This window comes from Coregonus lavaretus (genome assembly GCF_964263955.1).
Source record: "Coregonus lavaretus genome assembly, chromosome: 21".
In the NCBI taxonomy this organism is placed as follows: Eukaryota; Metazoa; Chordata; class Actinopteri; order Salmoniformes; family Salmonidae; genus Coregonus; species Coregonus lavaretus.
The window spans coordinates 25,462,476-25,486,744 of record NC_140008.1 but is presented as its reverse complement, the minus strand read 5'-3'; the positions used below and the strand labels follow the sequence as shown (position 1 = coordinate 25,486,744).

Sequence of the window (24,269 nt, the reverse complement as noted above, 5' to 3'; positions counted from 1 at the left end):
TACTTTGGTGCGAAACGTGCAAATCAATCCCAGAACAACAGCAAAAGGACCTTGTGAAGATGCTGGAGGAAACGGGTACAAAAGTATCTATATCCACAGTAAAACGAGTCCTATATCGACATAACCTGAAAAGGCCGCTCTTCAAGGAAGAAGCCACTGCTCCAAAACGGTCATATAAAAGCCAGACTATGGTTTGCAACTGCACATGGGGACAAAGATCGTACTTTTTGGAGATGTCCTCTGGTCTGATGAAACAAAAATAGAACTGTTTGGCCATAATGACTATTGTTATGTATGGAGGAAAAAGGGGGACCTTGCAAGCCAAAGAACACCATCCCAACCGTGAAGCAGCATCATGCTGTGGGGGTGCTTTGCTGCAGGAGGGACTGGTGCACTTCACAAAATAGATGGCATCATGAGGAAAGAAAATTGTGGATATATTGAAGCAACATCAAGACATCAGTCAGGAAGTTAAAGCTTGGTCGCAAATGGGTCTTCCAAATGGACAATGACCCCAAGCATACTTCCAAAGTTGTGGCAAATTGGCTTAAGGACAACAAATTCAAGGTATTGGAGTGGCCATCACAAAGCCCTGACCTCAATCCTATAGAACATTTGTGGGCATAATTGAAAAAGCGTGTGCGAGCAAGGAGGCCTACAAACCTGACTCAGTTTCACCAGCTCTGTCAGGAGGAATGGGCCAAAATTCACCCAACTTATTGTGGGAATCTTGTGGAAGGCTACATGAAACGTTTGACCCAAGTTAAACAATTTAAAGGCAATGCTACCAAATACTAATTGAGTGTATGTAAACTTCTGACCCACTGGGAATGTGATGAAAGAAATAAAAGCTGAAATAAATCACTCTACTATTATTCTGACATTTCACATTCTTAAAATAAAGTGGTGATCCTAACTGACCTAAAACAGGGAATTTGTACTAGGATTAAATGTTTTTGCCACAAACTTCCGACTTCAACTGTATACTTATTTGCTACTGTTGTCATTTGTCACACTCAGTTTTATATATGTAGCTTCTAGTTCAGATAGTCACATTTGGCCTCAAGTCAGTCTCTTCACCAAGAGCTTCTAATCATGCCACTCATTAGGTCAGTCAGTAAGAGGTGTTTGAATATTTAAATCTATTTCAAGTCTCCATGTTCATTGGCAATAAGGATCCATCTGCACTAGGGACACAGATGTGAAGTCAGCTGTTCATGTTCCGATCTCTTGATCATGTTAATAGAAAAAAAAGTTGTTACTGTTATTTTACTCTCCTGTCAGTGAAACTGTTTCATTGCTGATGTTTAAAGCAAATTCTATTTAAGGAATAAATATGTTTTTAAAAAGCATGTGTAACCTTTGTCCTTTCCAGCAGACTGTGTATGCAACTAATGTACACACACTACTGTGACCATTAGATAAGCACCAGCATAGTAGTATACCTCTATAAAACCACAAAATGAGACATTTAGAGAAATAACTTTATCTATCTGAAATTATCTTTTAGAAAAACGTAATTTGACAACCCTCTGCTAATTACAAATCATGACGTGAATAATACAGATGCACTCCTGAATGGATGACGGCACACATTCATAATAACTCACCACAAAGTTGTCAGGAGTGTGCTTTGGGGGATTCAACACTTTATAATGCTGACATATTACAACACCTATAAAAACACAGATGTGCTCCACCTTTCTCTCAAATTGGTTATTTGATGGTCAATCTATTTTGTAGGTCACATGATGTGAGAGATGACCGTATTTAATGAATTCAGATGGCAGGCCATCTCTTCCCTGGTATTAGCTGTTGGACTGTAACGTAACCAGATTCTGGTCATTAAATCACAACAAGGTAGGCCTGTGAGGGGAGGCTGTTAGCAGCAAATAGCCCTTATTTGAATTTGACAGCCTGGAGTGAATCTGAATCATGAGATGTAGTCTGAGTGCCAGACCTGTTTGTGTCATCATGCCAACTCCTTGTCATTAAACCATAAAACATTTTTAGCTTGACAATGAGTTGACGAGCACAAACAGATCTGGGACCATGCTATAGTGAAGCTAGAAAAAAACTGAAGCTTGAAGAAAAGGCATCAGGAAAGGAAGAACCCCCACCAAAAAGCTAGCGGTTTAGTGGTTATAGTAGAACCATGAGCCAAGCATAGAGAAACCGACTACAAGAGCACTTTGCAGAGGACAGTACAAAAGCCAGACTTCTACTTTTATACAGCCATCAGAAAATGAAGATTAAAACATTCTGGCATCTCATACTGTATGTACAGTGTGAAACACATGGACCTGTAGTGTGTTCCCATAGGATGGTACAGCAGTTTGCTACTCCTACAGAAAATGTCAACCCTTCCGGTTGAATTCAAAATGCCACTTTCCTATAATTTCTACAGTAACTCTTACAGTCAAAGTTCACACAGATATTCACACAGATGAGATTATTCCTCCTCAGCGGCTTCCTCAAACTCCACCAGGGCTGCGTGTCGGTTGGCCTGGGAGCCCTCCTTGAAAAACACCTTCTTGATAACTCCAGCCTTGGGTGCTCGGATGGTGTGCTGCAGAGAGAGAGAGAACACAGTCTGAGGACCCATAGTTCATTTACAACACAATGTAAGTGGGTGGCTGCAGGGTTTGAAAAGTCAACGTGGATGAGCTAGTGTGTGTGTAGTGTTGGGAGTGGACTCCTCACAGTGTAGGAAATGACATAAGCTCACCTCCATTTTCATGGCATTCATCACCATCAATGCGTCTCCCATTTGCACAGTGTCTCCTGCCTTCACCAGCACCTGGAGGAAGAGAGGAGATACTATAAAGGATCTTACCTATAGATTCTAAATGGCCCTGTTAATGTTAGGACAGGAGTCTCAGTGGCCACATTCTGTTTTTCCATTGCAACTGACAATTATCAATTGGCACGTCTGAATGATGCACACCATGTCATCAACAGGAGGTATAGATTAAATAATGTGCCGACCTTAGCCGCTAAGTGAGCTAATATCCCATGAATCAGCATGCCTGAGTGCTAACTGACCATCTGGCAGGAAATCATATCCCAGAGCAACATATTAAAGATCATCAGCTTTTCTAGACAGAAATGATGGTTGTGAGAGAAAGAGACAGACAACCAGGAGATAAAGGGATGATCCGTAATTTATTACCTTCTCAATGGTCCCGGTCATGGGTGCCACAGCTCCTCCCTGTGCTCCTGTGCTCACACCAGCCAGGAACTTGGGCACTGGAACGCTCACCTCTGCGCTGCCCTCCTGATGGGGAGAAGAGAGTGGGTTAGAGGACCTGAGAAGGAAAATGGCGGTGTTCTAGAGCAGGGTTTCTCAAACTCGGTCCTGGGGTCCCCCCTGGGTGCACGTTTTGGTTTTTGCCCTAGCACTACACAGCTGATTCAAATAACCAACTCATCATCAAGTTTTTATTATTTGAATCAGCTGTGTAGTGCTAGGGCAAAAACCAAAACGTGCACCGGGGGGGAGACTCACCATAGAGAAGAGGTGTACTGTGTTATCGAGGATGACCAGTTTGGGCCGGGACTTCACCCCGTTGACAGAGCAGTGCAGGAATGATGCCTGCCCCTCTGTCTCCACCTCCCCTGACACCTGGAACACTTCACCTTCATTCTGAGGAAGCAGACAAAACCCATCAGTTGCAGCAAATCATGTGACACAGACAGAATTTAGAAGTATATATGGCAATTTTTACAACACACAGAACATGTACCTCCATAGAGTAAGTCCCATCTGGATTGTATGTAACTGTTACTTCCACTTCTGCAGATAAAAAAATGTGTTAAAGTTCTGTGTGAAGTCTTTCCTCTGCCACTTGATTCATGGACTCAGATTTACCTTTATAAAAAATGCATATGATGGGTCCTATTCCAAAGTATTTTTTTTGTATGACATAAAATATGAATAACTTATTCTCAGTGGAAACGACTTATAAATTCATTGTGACAAGTAAACAAAAAGCAGATTAAAAGTACTTTTCTCTGTATTCAAGACTTTCTCAGCAACAGTGAAACATGAGGATGAGTGACTAACGATGCCATATGGACTGCTGAAAGTTCAATAATAGTGAGGAGATGGGCTTGCTTATAGACTGGGAGGAATCAGACACACTAATGAATCAATGTCATTACCACTAATTATTTAAAAACAGTCATTAGAACAAGGTCTAGGAGGACAGGCTTGGGCTCATCAACGTGAAGACTGACTAAGGGTGACAGTGGTCACCAACTGGTCGACTGCGATCAACTGGTCGATCTCCAAGGCATTCCTAGTCGATCGGCAAACATTTCTGTACAAAACCCAACGATAAAGCCTTGCGTTGGCAGTAGGTTCACCCGATTCAGCTGCCCTGCGCGCCGGGTAGGCGAAGTGTTCCCATTTTGAACCATTTTTATGTCTGAAGGTACCAAATCAAGTGCACTATAGGCTTACCGCTGGCCAATCGGATGACTGAGATTACCATGTCTGCAGTAACGTAGCAGGCGTAAAAGCAAGCTACAGCAAAGTTGATAGCCTACTGTGACATTTCAAAACTTTTAAAACCATCACTAGGGAGAGACTGTCAACGAATACAGCAAAGAGCTGCTGTTTATATGAGTGACTACATGTTTAAGTTTTTACTCAGCACTGTCAACACTTTTTATTCAAGACTTTTATGAAACAATAAAATGTGCGTTCTTCCTACTTCCACTCGCACTATAACCAGCACTGCAGCTGTAATGAAAGTGTATTGATAGGCTTGTCTTATTAGCGGCTTGGGTCTTTTTTAATATTGAGGAAAATTTTACTTTCTATGTTCATAGGAGTAACAACATGAATGTGTGTATGGGGCAGAAATAATGCGGTGCAACTTGAGTTTCACTATCAGCTTGAAGACGGTGTCCCCTTTTGGTAAGCGGAGGAAAGGGGGAAAGGAGGGACATTGAGAGGCGGACCTTCAGTCTGCTGCTCTCTCCCTTCGCTGAGACTGACCATCAGATGTAAGCACCATCAGCCCAGTAAAATAAAAATGACAAGCAAATAATTTAAATGTATACTCACTCAGCTGTGCCTCAAGTAATACAACAACTGATCTATTACCGGTGTGATCATATTGCCTACCTCAAATTTTGAAACATGCACCTGTGGAATGGTCGTTAAGCAGGTAGCTTAGTGGTTAAGAGCGTTGTGCCAGTAACCGAAAGGTCGCTGGTTCTAATCCCCGAGCCGACTAGGTGAAAAATCTGTCGATGTGCCCTTGAGCAAGGCACTTAACCCTAATTGCTCCTGTAAGTCGCTCTGGATAAGAGCGTCTGCTAAATGACAAAAATGTAAGACACTACAGCTTACAGACGGTAGGCAATTAAGGTCACAGTTATGAAAACTTAGAACACTAAAGAGGCCTTTCTACTTACTCTGAAAAACACCAAAAGAAAGATGCCAAGGATGCCCTGCTCATCTGCGTGAACGTGCCTTAGGCATGCTGCAAGGAGGAATGAGGAGTGGAGATGTGGCCAGGGCAATAAATTGCAATGTCCGTACTGTGAGAAGCCTAAGACAGCGCTACAGGGAGACAGGACGGACAGCTGATCGTCCTCACAGTGGCAGACCACGTGTAACAACACCTGCACAGGATTGGTACATCCGAACATCACACCTGCGGGACAGGTACAGGATGGCAACAACTGCCCGAGTTACACCAGGAACGCACAATCCCTCCATCAGTGCTCAGACTGTCCGCAATAGGCTGAGAGAGGCTGGACTGAGGGCTTGTAGGCCTGTTGTAAGGCAGGTCCTCACCAGACATCACCGGCAACAATGTTGCCTATGGGCACAAACCCACTGTCGCTGGACCAGACAGGACTGGCAAAAAGTGCTCTTCACTGACGAGTCGCGGTTTTGTCTCACCAAGGGTAATGGTCGGATTCGCGTTTATCGTCGAAGGAATGAGCGTTACACCGAGGCCTGTACTCTGGAGCGGGATCGATTTGGAGGTGGAGGGTCCGTCATGGTCTGGGGGCGGTGTGTCACAGCATCATCGGACTGAGCTTGTTTTCATTGCAGGCAATCCCAACGCTGTGCGTTACAGGGAAGACATCCTCCTCCCTCATGTGGTACCCTTCCTGTAGACTCATCCTGACATGACCCTTCAGCATGACAATGCCACCAGCCATACTGCTTGTTCTGTGCGTGATTTCCTGCAAGACAGGAATGTCAGTGTTCTGCCATAGCCAGCGAAGAGCCCGGATCTCAATCCCATTGAGTACATCTGGGACCTGTTGGATCGGAGCGTGAGGGCTAGGGCCATTCCCCCCAGAAATGTCAGGGAACTTGCAGGTGCCTTGGTGGAAGAGTGGGGTAACATCTCACAGCAAGACCTGGCACATCTGGTGCAGTCCATGAGGAGGAGATGTACTGCAGTACTTAATGCAGCTGGTGGCCACACCAGATACTGACTGTTACTTTTGATTTTGACCCCCCTTTGTTCAGGGACACATTCTTCCATTTCTGTTAGTCACGTCTGTGGAACTTGTTCAGTTTATGTCTCAGTTGTTGAATCATGTTATGTTCATACAAATATTTACACATGTTAAGTTTGCTTTAAATAAATGCAGTTGACAGAGAGAGGATATTTCATTTTTTGCTGAGTTTCTGTTTGGGCGTCTTGGGGTCAATTTTCAGTCTACAAAGTATTTATAATTATGTTCCAGCCCCGCGACCATCCGCTCAAGAAAGAAGGAAAAAAAAACGCCCAGTGGCTGAATTTAGTTGATGATCCCTGGCCTACTGCACAAACCTCATTGCTACAGTACTGTTTTTAATAGGTTAATGTTACATAGGCTTACGTTTGTATGGCATGATCCAAAGAATCTGAGCGGTAGATCTGGGCTTGCATTTTAACTCAGAATGTGATCTTAACTCAGAAAAGGCTGGTGTACTCACTAGTTTCACCCAGCTGGAGGGTCATATTCCTACTGTATAGGATGTTCACCCTCCGGCCGTTACTGGAGGCAAAAGGAGAGAAGGGATCTGCGATGGGAGAAAAGAACAGACAATTTAGGATCTACCGACAACAGTACTCTCTCAGACAGTTGTTGTATAAATCAAATCAGAGTTTATTAGTCAAATGCACAGGGTCGCAGATGTAATTGCAGGGTACAGTGAAATTCTTAAGCTCCGAGCTCCAACAATGCAGGTCAAAGAGACGTGAGTGAAACAATAATACCAAGCAAAATAATAGAATAGAAAAATATCACAAAATGGCATATATATACAGTACCAGTCAAAAGTTTGGACACACCTACTCATTCAAAAGCTTTTTCTTTATTTTTACTATTTCCTACATTGTAGAATAATAGTGAAGACATCAACACTATGAAATAACACATATGGAATCATCTAGTAACCAATTTGTTGTTTAAACATATCAAAATATATTTTCAATTTTACATTCTTCAAAGTAGCCACCCTTTGCCTTGATGACAGCTTTGCACACTCTTGGCATTCTCTCAACCAGCTTCATGAGGAATGCTTTTCCAACAGTCTTGAAGGAGTTCCCACATATGCTGAGCACTTGTTGGCTGCTTTTCCTTCACTCTGCAGTCCAACTCACCCCAAACCATCTCAATTGGGTTGAGGTCAGGTGATTGTGGAGGCCAGGTCATCTGATGCAGCACTCCATCACTCTCCTTGGTAAAATAGCCCATACACAGACTGGGAGGTGTGTTTTGGGTCATTGTCCTGTTGAAAAACAAATTATAGTACCACTAAGCGCAAACCAGATGGGATGACGTATCGCTGCAGAATACTGTGGTAGCCATGCATGTTAAGTGTGCCTTGAATTCTAAATAAATCACCGACATTGTCACCAGAAAAGCACCCCCACACCATCACACCTCCTCCTCCATGCTTCACGGTGGGAACCACACATGCGGAGATCATCTGTTCACCTACTCTGCGTCTCACAAAGACATGCCGGTTGGAACCAAAAATCTCAAATTTGGACTCCTCAGACCAAAGGACAGATTTCCACCAGTCTAATGTCCAGTGCTCGTGTTTCGTGGCCCAAGCAAGTCTCTTCTTCTTATTGGTGTCCTTTAGTAGTGGTTTCTTTGCAGTAATTCGACCATGAAGGCCTGATTCACGCAGTCTCCTGTGAGCAGTTGATGTTGAGATGGGTCTGTTATTTGAACTCTGTGAAGCATTTATTTGGGCTGCAATTTCTGAGGCTTGTAACTCTAATGAACTTATCCTCTGCAGCAGAGATAACTCTGGGTCTTCCTTTCCTGTGGCGGTCCTCATGAGAGCCAGTTTCATCATAGCGCTTGATGGTTTTTGCGACTCCACTTGAAGAAACTTTCAAAGTTCTTGACATTTTCCGGATTGACTGACCTTCACGTCTTAAAAAGTATTGATGGACTGTCGTTTCTCTTTGTTTATTTGAGCGGTTCTTGCCATAATATGGACTTGGTCTTTTACCAAATAGGGCTATCTTCTGAATACAACCCCTACCTTGTCACAACACAACTGTTTGACTCAAACGCATTAAGAAATTCCACAAATTAACTTTTAACAAGGCACACCTGTTAATTGAAATGCATTCCAGGTGACTACCTCATTAAGCTGGTTGAGAGAATGCCAAGAGTGTGCAAAGCTGTCATCAAGGCAAAGGGTGGCTACTTTGAAGAATCTCAAATATAAAATATATTTTGATTTGTTTAACACTTTTCTGGTTACTACATGATTCCATATGTGTTATTTCATAGTTTTGATGTCTTCACTATTATTCTACAATGTAGAAAATAGTAAAGAAAATAAAGAAAAATCCTGGAATGAGTAGGTGTGTCCAAACCTTTGACTGGTAATGTGTGTGTGTGGGTGTGTGTGTGTGTGTGTATGTATGTATATAAACTCAGCAAAAAAAGAAAACAACCTCTCACTGTCAACTGCGTTTATTTTCAAACTTAACATGTGTAAATATTTATATGAACATAAGATTCAACAACAGACATAAACTGAACAAGTTCCACAGACATGTGACAACAGAAATGGAAGAATGTGTCCCTGAACAAAGGGGGGGTCAAAATCAAAAGTAACAGTCAGTATCTGGTGTGGCCACCAGCTGCATTAAATACTGCAGTGCATCTCCTCCTCATGGACTGCACCAGATATGCCAGTTCTTGCTGTGAGATGTTACCCCACTCTTCAACCAAGGCACCTGCAAGTTCCCTGACATTTCTGGGGGGAATGGCCCTAGACCTCATCCTCCGATCCAGCAGGTCCCAGACGTGCTCAATGGGATTGAGATCCGGGCTCTTCGCTGGCCATGCAGAACACTGACATTCCTGTCTTGCAGGAAATCACGCACAGAATGAGCAGTATGGCTGGTGGCATTGTCATGCTGAAGGGTCATGTCAGGATGAGCCTGCAGGAAGGGTACCACATGAGGGAGGAGGATGTCTTCCCTGTAACACACAGCGTTGGGATTGCCTGCAATGACAACAAGCTCAGTCCGATGATGCTGTGACACACCGCCCCCAGACCATGATGGACCCTCCACCTCCAAATCGATCCCGCTCCAGAGTACAGGCCTCGGTGTAACGCTCATTCCTTCAACGATAAACGCGAATCCGACCATCACCCTTGGTGAGACAAAACCGCGACTCGTCATTGAAGAGCACTTTTTGCCAGTCCTGTCTGGTCCAGCGACGGTGGGTTTGTGCCCATAGGCGACGTTGTTGCCGGTGATGTCTGGTGACATTTTTTGCTGAGTTATATATATATATATATCTCAGGAAAAAAAGCAACGTCCCTTTTTCAGGACCCTGTCTTTCAAAGATATTTTGTAAAAATCCAAATAACTTCACAGATCTTCATTGTAAAGTGTTTAAACACTGTTTCCCATGCTTGTTCAATGAACCATAAACAATTCATGAACATGCACCTGTGGAACGGTCGTTAAGACACTAACAGCTTACAGACGGTAGGCAATTAAGGTCTCAGTTATGACAACGTAGGACACTAAAGAGGCCTTTCTACTGACTCTGAAAAACACCAAAAGAAAGATGCCAAGGATGCCCTGCTCATCTGCGTGAACGTGCCTTACGCATGCTGCAAGGAGGCATGAGGAGTGGAGATGTGGCCAGGGCAATAAATTGCAATGTCCGTACTGTGAGAAGCCTAAGACCGCGCTACAGGGAGACAGGACGGACAGCTGATCGTCCTCGCAGTGGGAGACCACGTGTAACAACACCTCCACAGGATCGGTACATCCGAACATCACACCTGCGGGACAGGTACAGGATGGCAACAACAACTGCCCGAGTTACACCAGGAACGCACAATCCCTCCATCAGTGCTCAGACTGTCCGCAATAGGCTGAGAGAGGCTGGACTGAGGGCTTGTAGGCCTGTTGTAAGGCACGTCCTAAACAGACATCACCGGCAACAATGTCGCCTATGGGCACAAACCCACCGTCGCTGGACCAGACAGGACTGGCAAAAAGTGCTCTTCAATGACGAGTCGCAATTTTGTCTCACCAAGGGTGATGGTTGGATTCGCGTTTATTGTCAAAGGAATGAGCGTTACACCGAGGCCTGTTCTCTGGAGCGGGATCGAATTGGAGGTGGAGGGTCCGTCATGGTCTGGGGTGGTGTGTCACAGCATCATCGGACTGAGCTTGTTGTCCTTGCAGGCAATCCCAACGCTGTGCGTTACAGTGAAGACATCCTCCTTCCTCATGTGGTACCCTTCCTGCAGGCTCATCCTGACATGACCATCCAGCATGACAATGCCACCAGCCATACTGCTCATTCTGTGCATGATTTCCTGCAAGACAGGAATGTCAGTGTTCTGCATGGCCAGCGAAGAGCCCGGATCTCAATCCCATTGAGCACGTCTGAGACCTGTTGGATCGGAGGGTGATGTCTAGGGCCATTCCCCGCAGAAATGTCTGGGAACTTGCAGGTGCCTTGGTGGAAGAGTGGGGTAACATCTCACAGCAAGAACTGGCAAATCTGGTGCAGTCCATGAGGAGGAGATGCAGTGCAGTACTTAATACAGCTGGTGGCCACACCAGATAATGACTGTTACTTTTGATGTTGACCCCCCCCTTTGTTCAGGGACACATTCTTCCATTTCTGTTATCACATGTCTGTAGAACTTGTTCAGTTTTCAGTTGTTCAGTAGACATCCTGGTTCGAATCCAGGCTCTGTCGTAGCCGGCCGCGACCGGGAGACCCATGGGGCGGCGCACAATTGGCCCAGCGTCGTCCAGGGTAGGGGAGGGAATGGCCGGCAGGGATGTAGCTCAGTTGGTAGAGCATGGCGTTTGCAATGCCAGGATTGTGGGTTTGATTCCCACGGGGGGCCAGTATGAAAAAATAAAATAATAAAATGTATGCACTCACTAACTGTAAGTCGCTCTGGATAAGAGCGTCTGCTAAATGACTAAAATGTAAAAATGTAAGTTTGTCTCAGTTGTTGAATCTTGTTATGTTCATACAAATATTTACACGTGTTAAGTTTGCTGAAAATAAACGCAGTTGACAGTGAGAGGACGTTTCTTTTTTTGCTGAGTTTATATATAAATACAACTATATATACAAAGGTATGTGGACACCCCTTCAAATTAGTGGATTCAGCTATTTCAGCCACACCCATTGCTGACAGGTATATACAAATTGAGCACACAGCCATGCAAACTCCAAAGACAAACATTGGCAGTAGAATGGCCTTACTGAAGAGCTCAGTGACTTTCGTGGCACCGTCATAGGATGCCAACAAGTCAGTTCGTCAAATTTCAGCCCTGCTAGAGCTGCCCTGGTCAACTGTATGTACTGTTATTGTGTAGTGGAAACATCTAGGAGCAACAACTGCACAGCCGCGAAGTGGTAGGCCACACAAGCCCACAGAATGGGACCGGCAAGTGAAGAAGCGCGTAGCGCGTAAAAATCGTCTGTCCTCGGTTGCAACACTCACTACCGAGTTCCAAACTGCCTCTAGAAGCAACGTCAGCGCAAGAACTGTTCGTCGGTAGCATCATGAAATGGGTTTCCCTGGCCAAGCAGCCGCACACAAGCCTAAGATCACCATACGCAATGCCAAGCGTCAGCTGGAGTGGTGTAAAGCTTGCCGACATTGGACTCGGGAGCAGTGGAAACGCGTTCTCTGAATCACGCTTCACCATCTGGCAATCCGAAGGATGAATTTGGGTTTGGCGGATGCCATGAGAATGCTACCTGCCCCAATGCATAGTGCCAACTGTAAAGTTTGGTGGAGGAGGAATAATGGTCTGGGGCTGTTTTACATGGTTCGGGCTAGGCCCCTTAGTTCCAGTGAAGGGAAACCTTAATGCTACAGCATACAATGACATTCTAGACAATTCTGTGCTTCCAACTTTGTGGCAACAGTTTGGGGAAAGCCCTTTCCTGTTTCAACATGACAATGCCCCCGTGCAGAAAGCGGGGTCCATACAGAAATGGTTTGTCGATCGGTTTGGAAGAACTTGACTGACCTGCACAGAGCCTTGACCTCAACCCCATTGAATACCTTTGGGATTAATTTGAACGCCGACTGCGAGCCAGGCCTAATCGCCCCAATATTAGTGCCCGACCTCACTAATGCTCATGGCAGAATAGAAGCAAGTCCCCGCAGCAATGTTCCAACATCTAATGGAAAGCCTTCCCAGAAGAGTGGAGGCTGTTATAGCAGCAAAGGAGGGACCAACTTCATATTAATGCCCATGATTTTGAAAGGAGATGTTCGACGAGCAGGTGGCCACATACTTTTGGTCATGTAGTGTAGTTCTCAGTGACCTGTAGAGACAGGCCTGTTGTTGTTCCTCACCATTGGACTGGTCTTTGAAGGTCTGGGTGCTGGCCCTCTCTCTGAGCAGCAGGCCCAGGGCAGCCTGACATAGTGTGGCCCTGGAGGGAGGAATGGGCTTAGGGAACAGCTGCTCATAGTGCTGGGGGATGAAGCTGGTGGTCACATTCCCCGCCTCAAACTCTGGGTGCCCAGACAGACTCAGCAGGAAGTCAATGTTGGTGTTGAGGCCTACGATCTGCCGGGATCAGTGGTCAAAGATCAATCAACAGTCTCTTACAGAATAGAAATAAGCAATGGGATGTGTCCAGTATGTGTACAATGCTCTTACGTTGTACTGGCGTAGGCAGTATCTGAGCTTCTTCAGAGCAGCAGATCGGTCCTCTCCCCACACCACCAGTTTAGCAATCATGGGGTCGTAGTGGGCTGACACTTCATCTCCTGAGAACACAGACAGGTACATCATCACTATGTGGTTATATCAAGAGTTCTGTCTGACAGTCCAGTGTAAAATAGGTGTTAGTAGTTACAGGTGAGCTGGATGTACTGTACCTTCCCTGACGCCCGTCTCGATGCGTGTGTTTTCGTCTGCCAGGGGTGTAGACAGATGAAGGAGGGGTCCTGCCCCAGGGAGGAAGTCGTTGTTGGGGTCCTCAGCATATATCCTGGCCTCAAACGAATGTCCCATCAGTTCTATTTCATCCTGCAGGAGGGGCAGCCTTTCGCCTGCAGCCACCTGAGAGCCAAGTAAGAAGAGTACACAAACGTCCGTTTTTATAGTTTACTCTGTTTGTCATCTCTCTCCTGTTGCGGCTGCTTCCCACACACACACACAAAGCCTCACCCCCTGTCACTCAAGCAACACAGTTCCTCCTCCTTGCTGTTAGATTCACTATACATTTGCATGCTGTTCTGTTAGGTCAAATGCAGTCAACAGATTGTTCCAAAGAAGAACGATGCTGCTTTCCACTTTGCTTCTTAATATACACTGAGTGTACAAAACATTAAGAACAACTGGTCTTTTCATGACATAGACTGACCAGTTATAATAATAATAATATAATATGCCATTTAGCAGACGCTTTTATCCAAAGCGACTTACAGTCATGTGTGCATACATTTTTACGTATGGATGGTCCCGGCGATCGAACCCACTACCCTGGCGTTACAAGCGCCATGCTCTACCAATTGAGCTACAGAGGACCACAAAAAAGCTATGATCCCTTATTGATGTCACTTGTTAAGACTTGTGCCAGTATCCCTGTGGAACGCTTTCAACACCTTGTAGAGTCCATGCCCCGGCGAATTGAGGCTGTTCTGAGGACACAATATTAGTTTGGATTGTATGAACATTTGGTAATGGCTGGGGTGAATTCTCATTGATGGTTAGCTTATCACTGCTGTGTGATAGCATCACTCCTCTGTAATCTAACTTGTGGTAATCTTGTGGCGAGCTATCTTTAGCACTGTGCTGTGTAACCTCAAAGAGAAAGCCCATGTTATTCATTATCTACTGTACCTCTGAATGCTAACAGTGTTGGCCGGGCCACATCGCGCTCCCTCAATGTGTTCTTAATGTTTTCTACACTCAGTGTAAATCATTTTATTTCTATGATCCCAACAGTTCACCCAAGTGTTTTGATCTATATCGCATGTCAAGTCACAATATTCTGTCCCAAAAAAAACTTGCTATTAGATTTCATGCCCTTATCGTGCAGCCCTACGTCAGGGTGGTGCTTTTACAAATTGTTCATTTAATCTTTATGCAGATTAAAATCCTGCCATCACTGGGATAATGTGGGATTATGAGGCCTTCTAGAGGAGCTCATAAATACACTCAACATACTGAGTGTACAAAATATTAGGAACACCTTCCTAATATTGAGTTGCACCCCCTTTTGCCCTCAGAACAGCTTCAATTCGTCGTGGGGCATGGACTCTACAAGGTGTTGAAGGCGTTCCACAGGGATGCTGGCCCATGTTGACTCCAATGCTTCCCTCAATTGTGTCAAATTGGCTGGATGACCTTTGGGTGGTGGACAATTCTTGATACACATGGGAAACTGTTGAGCATGAAAAACCCAGCAGCGTTGAAGTACTTGACACAAACCAGTGCGCCTGGCACCTACTACCATACTCCGTTCAAAGGCACTTAAATATTTTGTCTTGCCCATTCACCCTCTGAATGGCACACATACACAATCCATGTCTCACTTGTCTCAAGGCTTAAAAATCCTTCTTTAACCTGTCTCCTCCCCATCATCTACACTGATTGAAGTGCATTTAACAAGTGACATCAATAAGGGATCATAGCTTTCACCTGGATTCACCTGGTCAGTCTGTCATGGAAACAGCAGGTGTTCTTAATGTTTTGTACACTTAGTGTATTACAACATATTGATGTCTCCAACCGACTTTCTAAAGGCATCCCGCTTTCCCCCTCTCTCCATCTTACCCTGAGCTGCCACTCCACCAGGTCAGTACCAGTGATCATCTCAGACACAGGGTGCTCCACCTGCAGACGTGTGTTCATCTCCATGAAGTAGAAGTTGTGCTGTGCATCCATGATGAACTCCACAGTGCCTGCATAGAGTCAGGGACATAAATGTGGTTGTCACACCGGTGCACAGGGTAGTGCAAAGGATGGGAAAGCATCCATTTAAAACGTTACAACAACAGATAATGATTTCACACCCTCTAGTGAGTGAGCGTTCAAAGCAACAACAAAGAAATTCAACAATGTTTGAGGTCCATTCTCTGCTCACCTGCTCCCACATAGTTGACGGCTTTGGCTGCTCTCACCGCAGCCTCTCCCAGTTTCCGCCTCACCTCCTCGCTTATACCAGGCTACAAGCACACGTGCAAACACAAAAAACAATCATTAACACACACACACAGTACAAACCACAGTGCAGTCAAGTCTCCTAACCAGCAAACAGCCATTCACACAGGACACCAAGACATGTTAATTTAGTCTTGAGCAAAAATCTAATTTTATTGGTCACGTGTACATATTTTGCTGACATTATCGCAGGTTTAATGAAATGCTTATGTTTTTAGCTCCAACAGTGCAGTAATACCTAACAAAGGACATCCAGCCAACTTGACAACTGTGGGAAGCATTGGCGTCAACATGGGCCAGCATCCCTGTGGAACGCTATCAACACCTTGCAGAGTCCATGCCCTGATTAATTGAGGCTGTTCTGAGGGCAATATTTGGAAGTTGTTCCTAATGTTTTGTACACTCAGTGTTAAGTTATATGACGGTGTGTATAGACATTATGGACAGTATATGAATAGAACATGTGTGTAAAGCAGTAGATAGTGCATTCGGAAAGTATTCAGACCCCTTGACTTTTTCCACATTTTGCTACGTTACAGCCTTATTCTAAAATTGATTAAATAAAAACGTTCCCTCATCAATCTACACACAATACCCCATAATGACAAAGCGAAAACAGGTTTTTAGAAATGTATTAAAAATAAAAAACAGAAATACTATATTTACATACGTATTCAGACCCTTTGCTATGAGACTCGAAATTGAGCTCAGGTGCATCCTGTTTCCATTGATCATCCTTGAGATGTTTCTACAACTTGATTGGAGTCCACATGTGGTAAATTCAATTGATTGGACATGATTTGGAAAGGCACACACCTGTCTATATAAAACAAACCAAGCCATGAGGTCAAAGGAATTGTCTGTAGAGCTCCGAGAGAGGATTGTGTCGAGGCACAGACCTGGGGAAGGGTACCAAAACATTTCTGCAGCATTGAAGGTCCCCAAGAACACAGTGGCCTCCATCATTCTTAAATGGAAGATGTTTGGAACCACCAAGACTCTTCCTAGAGCTGGCCGCCTGGCCAAACTGAGCAATCGCGTGAGAAGGGTCTTAGTCAGGGAGGTGACCAAGAACCCGACGGTCACTCTGACAGAGATCCAGAGTTCCTCTGTGGAGATGGGAGAACCTTCCAGAAGGACAACCATCTCTGCAGCACTCCACCAATCAGACCTTTATGGTAGACTGGCCAGATGGAAACCACTCGTCAGTAAAAGGCACATGACAGCCCGCTTGGAGTTTGCAAAAAGGCACCTAAAGTATTCTCAGAAACAAGATTCTTTGGTCTGATGAAACCAAGATTGAACTCTTTGTCCTGAATGCCAAGCGTCATGTCTGAGGAAACCTGGCACCATCCCTACGGTGAAGCATGGTGGTGGCAGCATCATGCTGTGGGGATGTTTTTCAGCGGCAGGGACTGGGAGACTAGTCAGGATCGAGGGGAAGATGAACGGAGCAAGGTACAGAAAGATCCTTGATGAAAACCTGCTCCAGACTGCTCAGGACCTCAGACTGGGGCGAAGGTTCACCTTCCAACAGGATAACAACCCTAAGCACACAGACAAGACAACGCAGGAGTGGCTTCAGGACAAGTCTCTGAATGTCCTTGAGTGGCCCAGCCAGAGCCCAGACTTGAACCCGATCGAACATCTCAAGAGAGACCTGAAAATAGCTGTGCAACAACGCTCCCCATCCAACCTGACAGAGCTTGAGAGGATCTGCAGAGGGAGAAACTCCCCAAATACAGGCGTGCCAAACCTGTTTTTAGATTGATGAGGAAAAAAACAATTTAATCAATTTTAGAGTAAGGCTGTAACGTAACAAAATGTGGAAAAAGTAGAGGGGTCTGAATACTTTCTGAATGCACTGTATATAGGATGAGCCTTGACTAGAATACAGTGAGGCAAAAAAGTATTTGATCCGCTGCTGATTTTGTACATTTGCCCACTGACAAAGAAATGATCAGTCTATAATTTTAATGGTAGGTTTATTTGAACAGTGAGAGACAGAATAACAACAACAAAATCCAGAAAAACGCATGTCAAAAATGTTATAAATTTATTTGCATTTTAATGAGGGAAATAAGTATTTGACCCCCTCTCAATCAGAAAGATTTCTGGCTGCCAGGTATCTTTTATACAGGTAACGAGCTGAGATTAGGAGCACACTCTTAAAGGGAGTGCTCCTAATCTCAGCTTGTTACCTGTATAAAAGACACCTGTCCACAGAAGCAATCAATCAGATTCCAAACTCTCCACCATGGCCAAGACCAACGAGCTCTCCAAGGATGTCAGGGGCAAGATTGTAGACCTACACAAGGCTGGAATGGGCTACAAGACCATCGCCAAGCAGCTTGGTGAGAAGGTGACAACAGTTGGTGCGATTATTCGCAAATGGAAGAAACACAAAAGAACTGTCAATCTCCCTCGGCCTGGGGCTCCATGCAAGATCTCACCTCGTGGAGTTGCAATGATCATGAGAACGGTGAGGAATCAGCCCAGAACTACACGGGAGGATCTTGTCAATGATCTCAAGGCAGCTGGGACCATAGTCACCAAGAAAACAATTGGTAACACACTACACCGTGAAGGACTGAAATCCTGCAGCGCCCGCAAGGTCCCCCTGCTCAAGAAAGCACATATACAGGCCCGTCTGAAGTTTGCCAATGAACATCTGAATGATTCAGAGGAGAACTGGGTGAAAGTGTTGTGGTCAGATGAGACCAAAATCGAGCTCTTTGGCATCAACTCAACTCGGCATGTTTGGAGGAGGATGAATGCTGCCTATGACCCCAAGAACACCATCCCCACCGTCAAACATGGAGGTGGAAACATTATGCTTTAGGGGTGTTTTTTTGCTAAGGGGACAGGACAACTTCAGCGCATCAAAGGGACAATGGATGGGGCCATGTACCATCAAATCTTGGGTGAGAACCTCCTTCCCTCAGCCAGGGCATTGAAAATGGGTCGTGGATGGGTATTCCAGTATGACAATGACCCAAAACACACGGCCAAAGCAACAAAGGAGTGGCTCAAGAAGAAGCACATTAAGGTCCTGGAGTGGCCTAGCCAGTCTCCAGAACTTAATCCCATAGAAAATCTGTGGAGGGACCTGAAGGTTCGAGTTGCCAAACGTCAGGCTCGAAACCTTAATGACTTGGAGAAGATCTGCAAAGAGGAGTGGGACAAAATCCCTCCTGAGATGTGTGCAAACCTGGAGGCCAACTACAAGAAACGTCTGACCTCTGATTGCCAACAAGGGTTTTGCCACCAAGTACTAAGTCATGTTTTGCAGAGGGGTCAAATACTTATTTCCCTCATTAAAATGCAAAAATATGTATAACATTGTTGACATGCGTTTTTCTGGATTTTGTTGTTGTTATTCTGTCTCTCACTGTTCAAATAAACCTACCATTAAAATTATAGACTGATCCTGTCCTTGTCAGTGGGCAAACGTACAACATCAGCAGGGGATCAAATACTTTTTTCCCCTCACTGTATACATATGCAGAGGGTAAAACAGTATGTAACATTATTAAAGTGACCAGTGTTCAATGACTATGTAACATAGGGCAGCAGTCTCTAAGGTGCAGAATTGAGTACCGGGTGGTAGCCGGCTAGTAACAGTGACTAAAGTTCAGGGCAGGGTACTGGGCAAAGGCCGGGACCCTGCACTTACCCCTGGTGCTTCCTCAATGATCTTCTGGTGCCTTCTCTGTACGCTGCAGTCCCGCTCAAACAGGTAGACAGCATTTCCATGCTGGTCCCCAAAGACCTGGACCTCCACATGTCTGGTCAGGGAAGGAATCTGGTCACATGACATCTAAACAAGGGCTTTGTCTGAATCTCCAAAACAAATAGATATACAGTGTATTCTACAAACCTGGGGTCCTCTACAAATTTCTCCACTAGCATGACGTCATCGTTGAAGGACTTGCGAGCCTCTCGTCTCGCAGACTCAAGCTGCTCGTGGAAATCTTCAGCGGTGTGTGAAATGCGCATTCCCTAGATAAACCAATCAGAACCATAGCAGCCTTGAGACACAAACAACCACACTATCATTCCATGAAACAATCATTTTGGTTTGTACATATTACTTACTTTACCACCCCCGCCACGCACTGCCTTTATCATCACTGGGTAGCCAATCCTGACAGCCTCAGCTTGGAGCTTCTCATCCGATTGGTCCTCTCCGTGGTAACCCTCAATGATAGGAACACCCGCAGCTGACATAATGTATTTTGATGTACTAGGAAAAAGAAAAGGAGTATATTTCAAATCAAATTTTATTTGACACATGCGCCGAATACAACAGGTGTAGACATTACAGTGAAATGCTTACTTACAAGCCCTTAACCAACAATGCAGTTTTATAAGAAAATAAAAAGTGCTAAGTAAAAAATAGATAAGTAAAAAATAAAAATAATAAAAATAATTAAAAAGAGCAGCAGTAAAATAAAATAACAGTAGGGAGGCTATATACAGGGGGGTACCGGTACAGAGTCAATGTGCAGGGGCACCGGTTAGTCGAGGTAATTGAGGTAATTTGTACATATGGGTAGAGTTAAAGTGACTATGCATGAATAATAAACAGAGTAGCAGCAGCGTAAAAGAGGGGGTTTGGGTGGGGGGGGTCAATGCAAATAGTCCGGGTAGCCATGATTAGTCTTATGGCTTGGGGGTAGAAGCTGTTAAGAAGCCTTTTGGACCTAGACTTGGCGCTCCGGCACCGCTTGCCATGTGGTAGCAGAGAGAAGTCTATGACTAGGGTGGCTGGAGTCTTTGATAATTTTTAGGGCCTTCCTCTGGCACCGCCTGGTATAGAGGACCTGGATGGCAGGAAGCTTGGCCCCAGTGATGTACTGGGCCGTAAACACTACCATACATTTTTTACATTTTAGTTATTTAGCAGACGCTCTTATCCAGAGCGACTTACAGTTAGTTAGTGCATACATTATTTTTTTTCATACCCCCTGTGGGAATCGAACCCACAACCCTGGCGTTGCAAACGCCATGCTCTATCAACTGAGCTACATCCCTGCCGGCCATTCCCTCCCCTACCCTGGACGACGCTGGGCCAATTGCGCGCCGCCCCATGGGTCTCCCGGTCGCGGCCGGCTACAACAGAGTCTGGATTCGAACCAGGATCTCTAGTGGCACTGCGCCACTCGGGAGACCCTCTGTAGTGCCTTGTGGTCGGAGGCTGAGCAGTTGCCATACCAGGCGGTGACGCAACTAGTCAAGATGCTCTCGATGGTGCAGCTGTAGAACTTTGAGGATCTGAGGACCCATGCCAAATCTTTTCAGTCTCCTGAGGGGGAATAGGCTTTGTTGTGCACTCTTCACGACTGTCTTGGTGTGTTTGGACCATGATAGTTTGTTGGTGATGTGGACACCAAGGAACTTGAAGCTCTCAACCTGTTCCACTACAGCCCGTCGATGAGAATGGGGGCGTGCTCAGTCCTCTTTTTTTTCCCTGTAGTCCACAATCATCTCCTTTGTCTTGATCACGTTGAGGGAGAGGTTGTTATCTTGGCACCACACGGCCAGGTCTCTGACCTCCTCCCTATAGGCTGTCTCATCGTTGTCGGTGACCAGGCCTACCACTGTTGTGTCGTCGGCAAACGTAATGATGGTGTTGGAGTCGTGCCTGGCCATGCAGTCATGGGTGAACAGGGAGTACAGGAGGGGACAGAGCACGCACCCCTGAGGGGCCCCCGTGTTGAGGATCAGTGGCAGATGTGTTGTTACCTACCCTTACCACCTGGGGGCAGCCCGTCAGGAAGTCCAGGATCCAGTTGCAGAGGGAGGTGTTTAGTCCCAGGGTCCTTAGCTTAGTGATGAGCTTTGAGGGCACTATATAATAATAATAATAATAATAATAATAATAATAATATGCCATTTAGCAGACGCTTTTATCCAAAGCGACTTACAATCATGCGTGCATACATTTTTTGTGTATGGGTGGTCCCGGGGATCGAACCCACTACCTTGGCGTTACAAGCGCCGTGCTCTACCAGCTGAGCTACAGAGGACCACAAATGGTGTTGAACGCTGAGCTGTAGTCAATGAATAGCATTCTCACATAGGTGTTCCTCTTGTCCAGGTGGGAAAGGACAGTGTGGAGTGCAATAGAGATTGCATCATCTGTGGATCTGTTGGGGCGGTATGCAAATTGCAGTGGGTCTAGGGTTTCTGGGATAATGGTGTTGATGTGAGCCATGACCAGCCTTTCTAAGATTTAACTTTTGAATAACCCTTATTCATATCAGACTTACAACATACAAAACTGAATAGTGACTTGAAAAGAGAGGAGTCATTTAACTATACCTTTTGATACCCATGTCTCTGATGGCAGATGATGGAGGACCAATGAAAATGATACCTTCCTGTTTGCATGCCTCAGCAAACTCTGTGTTCTCTGACAGGAAGCCATATCCTGGATGGACAGCCTATAACAAAAACACAATTACAAACATCAACTTATTCTTCAGTCATAGCCTGTATGGCGACTTTGAGAAAAAGTGGATTGTCATAATAAATGAGAACGAAAAATACAATACTGCACTTGACATACATGTGATCCAGATCTCTTGGCAACCTCCAAGACTTTCTCCATTGACAAGTAACTCTGCTGGGATGCAGCTGGCCCAATGTTATAGGCCTCATCTGCCTAAGGAACATGAGAGAAAGCTCATCAATATGGTTGCATCTACAAACATAACACTGAGGGTTCAAAGTTTCGACAGCCTTGACATACCATGGCCACATGCATGGAATGGCGGTCTGCATCACTGTATACTGCCACAGAGCGCACACCCATCTTCTTTGCTGTTCGCATCACACGGCAGGCAATCTCTCCTCTGTTGGCAATTAGTAATTTATCTATTCTGCCTTGCCCTAAAGGAAAAGAGACCTGAGCTATGAGTGATGTAACGCATACCAATTTAGTCAACTAGAATTGGTATGCGTTATGCAGTTCAATCTAGATGGAGAGTAATAACTTGAAAAAGAGACAATATTCACAGAAGTGCTGACTTTAATATTATTGTCCCATGTTACTTACCAACCGAGGCGAAGCGTACTGATCCTTTGGTCCAAATACATTTCCTAAGATGAGACAATCACAGGTCATTGCAGGACACAGACCTTGATGGTTGGACAGGTCATGTAAAGTGAGCACCTACAGTAGTTACAGCTGTTTACATCAATGAATGGCTTTCAAGGGCAGACATGCTAATTGTACCATTTACCACAGTGCAGGTGGGTACATCACAGCTGGCTAATACTCGAATGCATAATGACCATTGCTCAAAGATAATGACTATTAGCTAACTAGCTAGCTGATATAGAGCTAAATGCATTAAATGAACTGCCCATCGCTTTGGAAACAAAACATTTCACCGTGGTTAGCTAGCTAACGTTAGTTGTTATGCTAAGTTAGCTAACGTTACCTTTATTTAACCTTGCACAAAATCGGAGCACATTAAAAAGTAATTAGGCTAACTAGTTATGTTGAAACACACGACACGAGATAGTGGCTTAATTGTTTTGGCTATATAATGTTAACGTTACCTGTTTAACCATTTTAACACTAAGAAGATAACTACAATATTCTGATGCACGTTCGACTGGCTGGCTGTCTAGCGCTAGCTAGTTAGCTAGCCAACTGTCTAGACAAAAACTATTAACGACATCTTCTTAGCAGTTTATTTATTAAGAATAGATAACTTGCAGTAATAGCAAACACAACATATGACACGCATTATCGACTTACTGTTGAAATATTCTTAGACCCTGTAAGGTTTTAACTTTTAGGACAGCAGCCATGTCTGCTGTCTAACAAGCTGTCTAGCAGCCGAATGAGAAAATGATAAGCGTTTGCCTTTATTAAATCGATTATTTTGATTTACCAATTAAGCCTTAGCTAGTTACGATACTGCATTTTACAATACGTATTATCAACTAGAGTTGATCGGTGGAAATGGTATTCTATGAAATTATAAGCCTAAAACATGCTCTTAGTTTGGTGAAAATAACAACAAATATAGAGTGATGTCAAAAATGAAGTTCCATTTGCTAAGACTGTCTCTCTTGTGTACCCGTAAGATGATCAACCAATAGAAAAAGTCGAGACGGAGGCGGGGTTTACACTAGTTACCACAGCCACAAAGTCAAATGTGTCTATATCGTAAAAAATCATGCTTTTTGGTGTTAACTTAAGGTAAGGGTTAGGCAAAAGGTTAGCAGTGTGGTTAAGGTTAGGGTTAGGTTTAAGAAGATACATTGTAGAAATAGGCGAGATTTATGACTTTGTGGCTGTTTTATCTAGTGACAATCGGGTCTATGGCCGGGCCTTGCTATTCGGGATCCTTGCGTATCCCTACTCCAACTCCATTGAAGTTGAAAAGTTTAATAGTGGTTAGGGTTAGGCTTTAAGGTCGGGAAGTACTAAGGAACCCGAATAGCACTAACCCTCAGGAGAGGTCACACAGAGAGGTTCAAGACCGAATTTACAATGTCTTACAGAATTATATGTTTTTGGACAGTGTGTTTTTATAAAAAGGCATTCAAGAAATCTATACTTATATG

General features: G+C 44.7%; 1 protein-coding gene across 1 annotated transcript; it reads right to left on the bottom strand.

The window, feature by feature from the left end:
- Nucleotides 1-1,466: 1,466 nt before the first annotated feature.
- LOC311148885 (methylcrotonoyl-CoA carboxylase subunit alpha, mitochondrial-like) lies at nucleotides 1,467-23,777 on the bottom strand. Its single transcript, XM_084185897.1, has 19 exons — nucleotides 23,455-23,777; nucleotides 22,744-22,787; nucleotides 22,438-22,577; nucleotides 22,255-22,350; nucleotides 22,008-22,129; nucleotides 19,779-19,926; nucleotides 19,561-19,682; nucleotides 19,357-19,468; nucleotides 15,604-15,685; nucleotides 15,294-15,421; nucleotides 13,391-13,574; nucleotides 13,170-13,279; nucleotides 12,860-13,076; nucleotides 6,956-7,042; nucleotides 3,747-3,796; nucleotides 3,509-3,646; nucleotides 3,173-3,277; nucleotides 2,729-2,800; nucleotides 1,467-2,569 (listed from the first exon to the last, which is right to left on the bottom strand). Exons 1-19 carry the CDS (start codon nucleotides 23,505-23,507, stop codon nucleotides 2,453-2,455), a joined length of 2,127 nt encoding a protein of 708 aa, XP_084042023.1. The 5' UTR covers nucleotides 23,508-23,777; the 3' UTR covers nucleotides 1,467-2,452.
- Nucleotides 23,778-24,269: the final 492 nt, after the last annotated feature.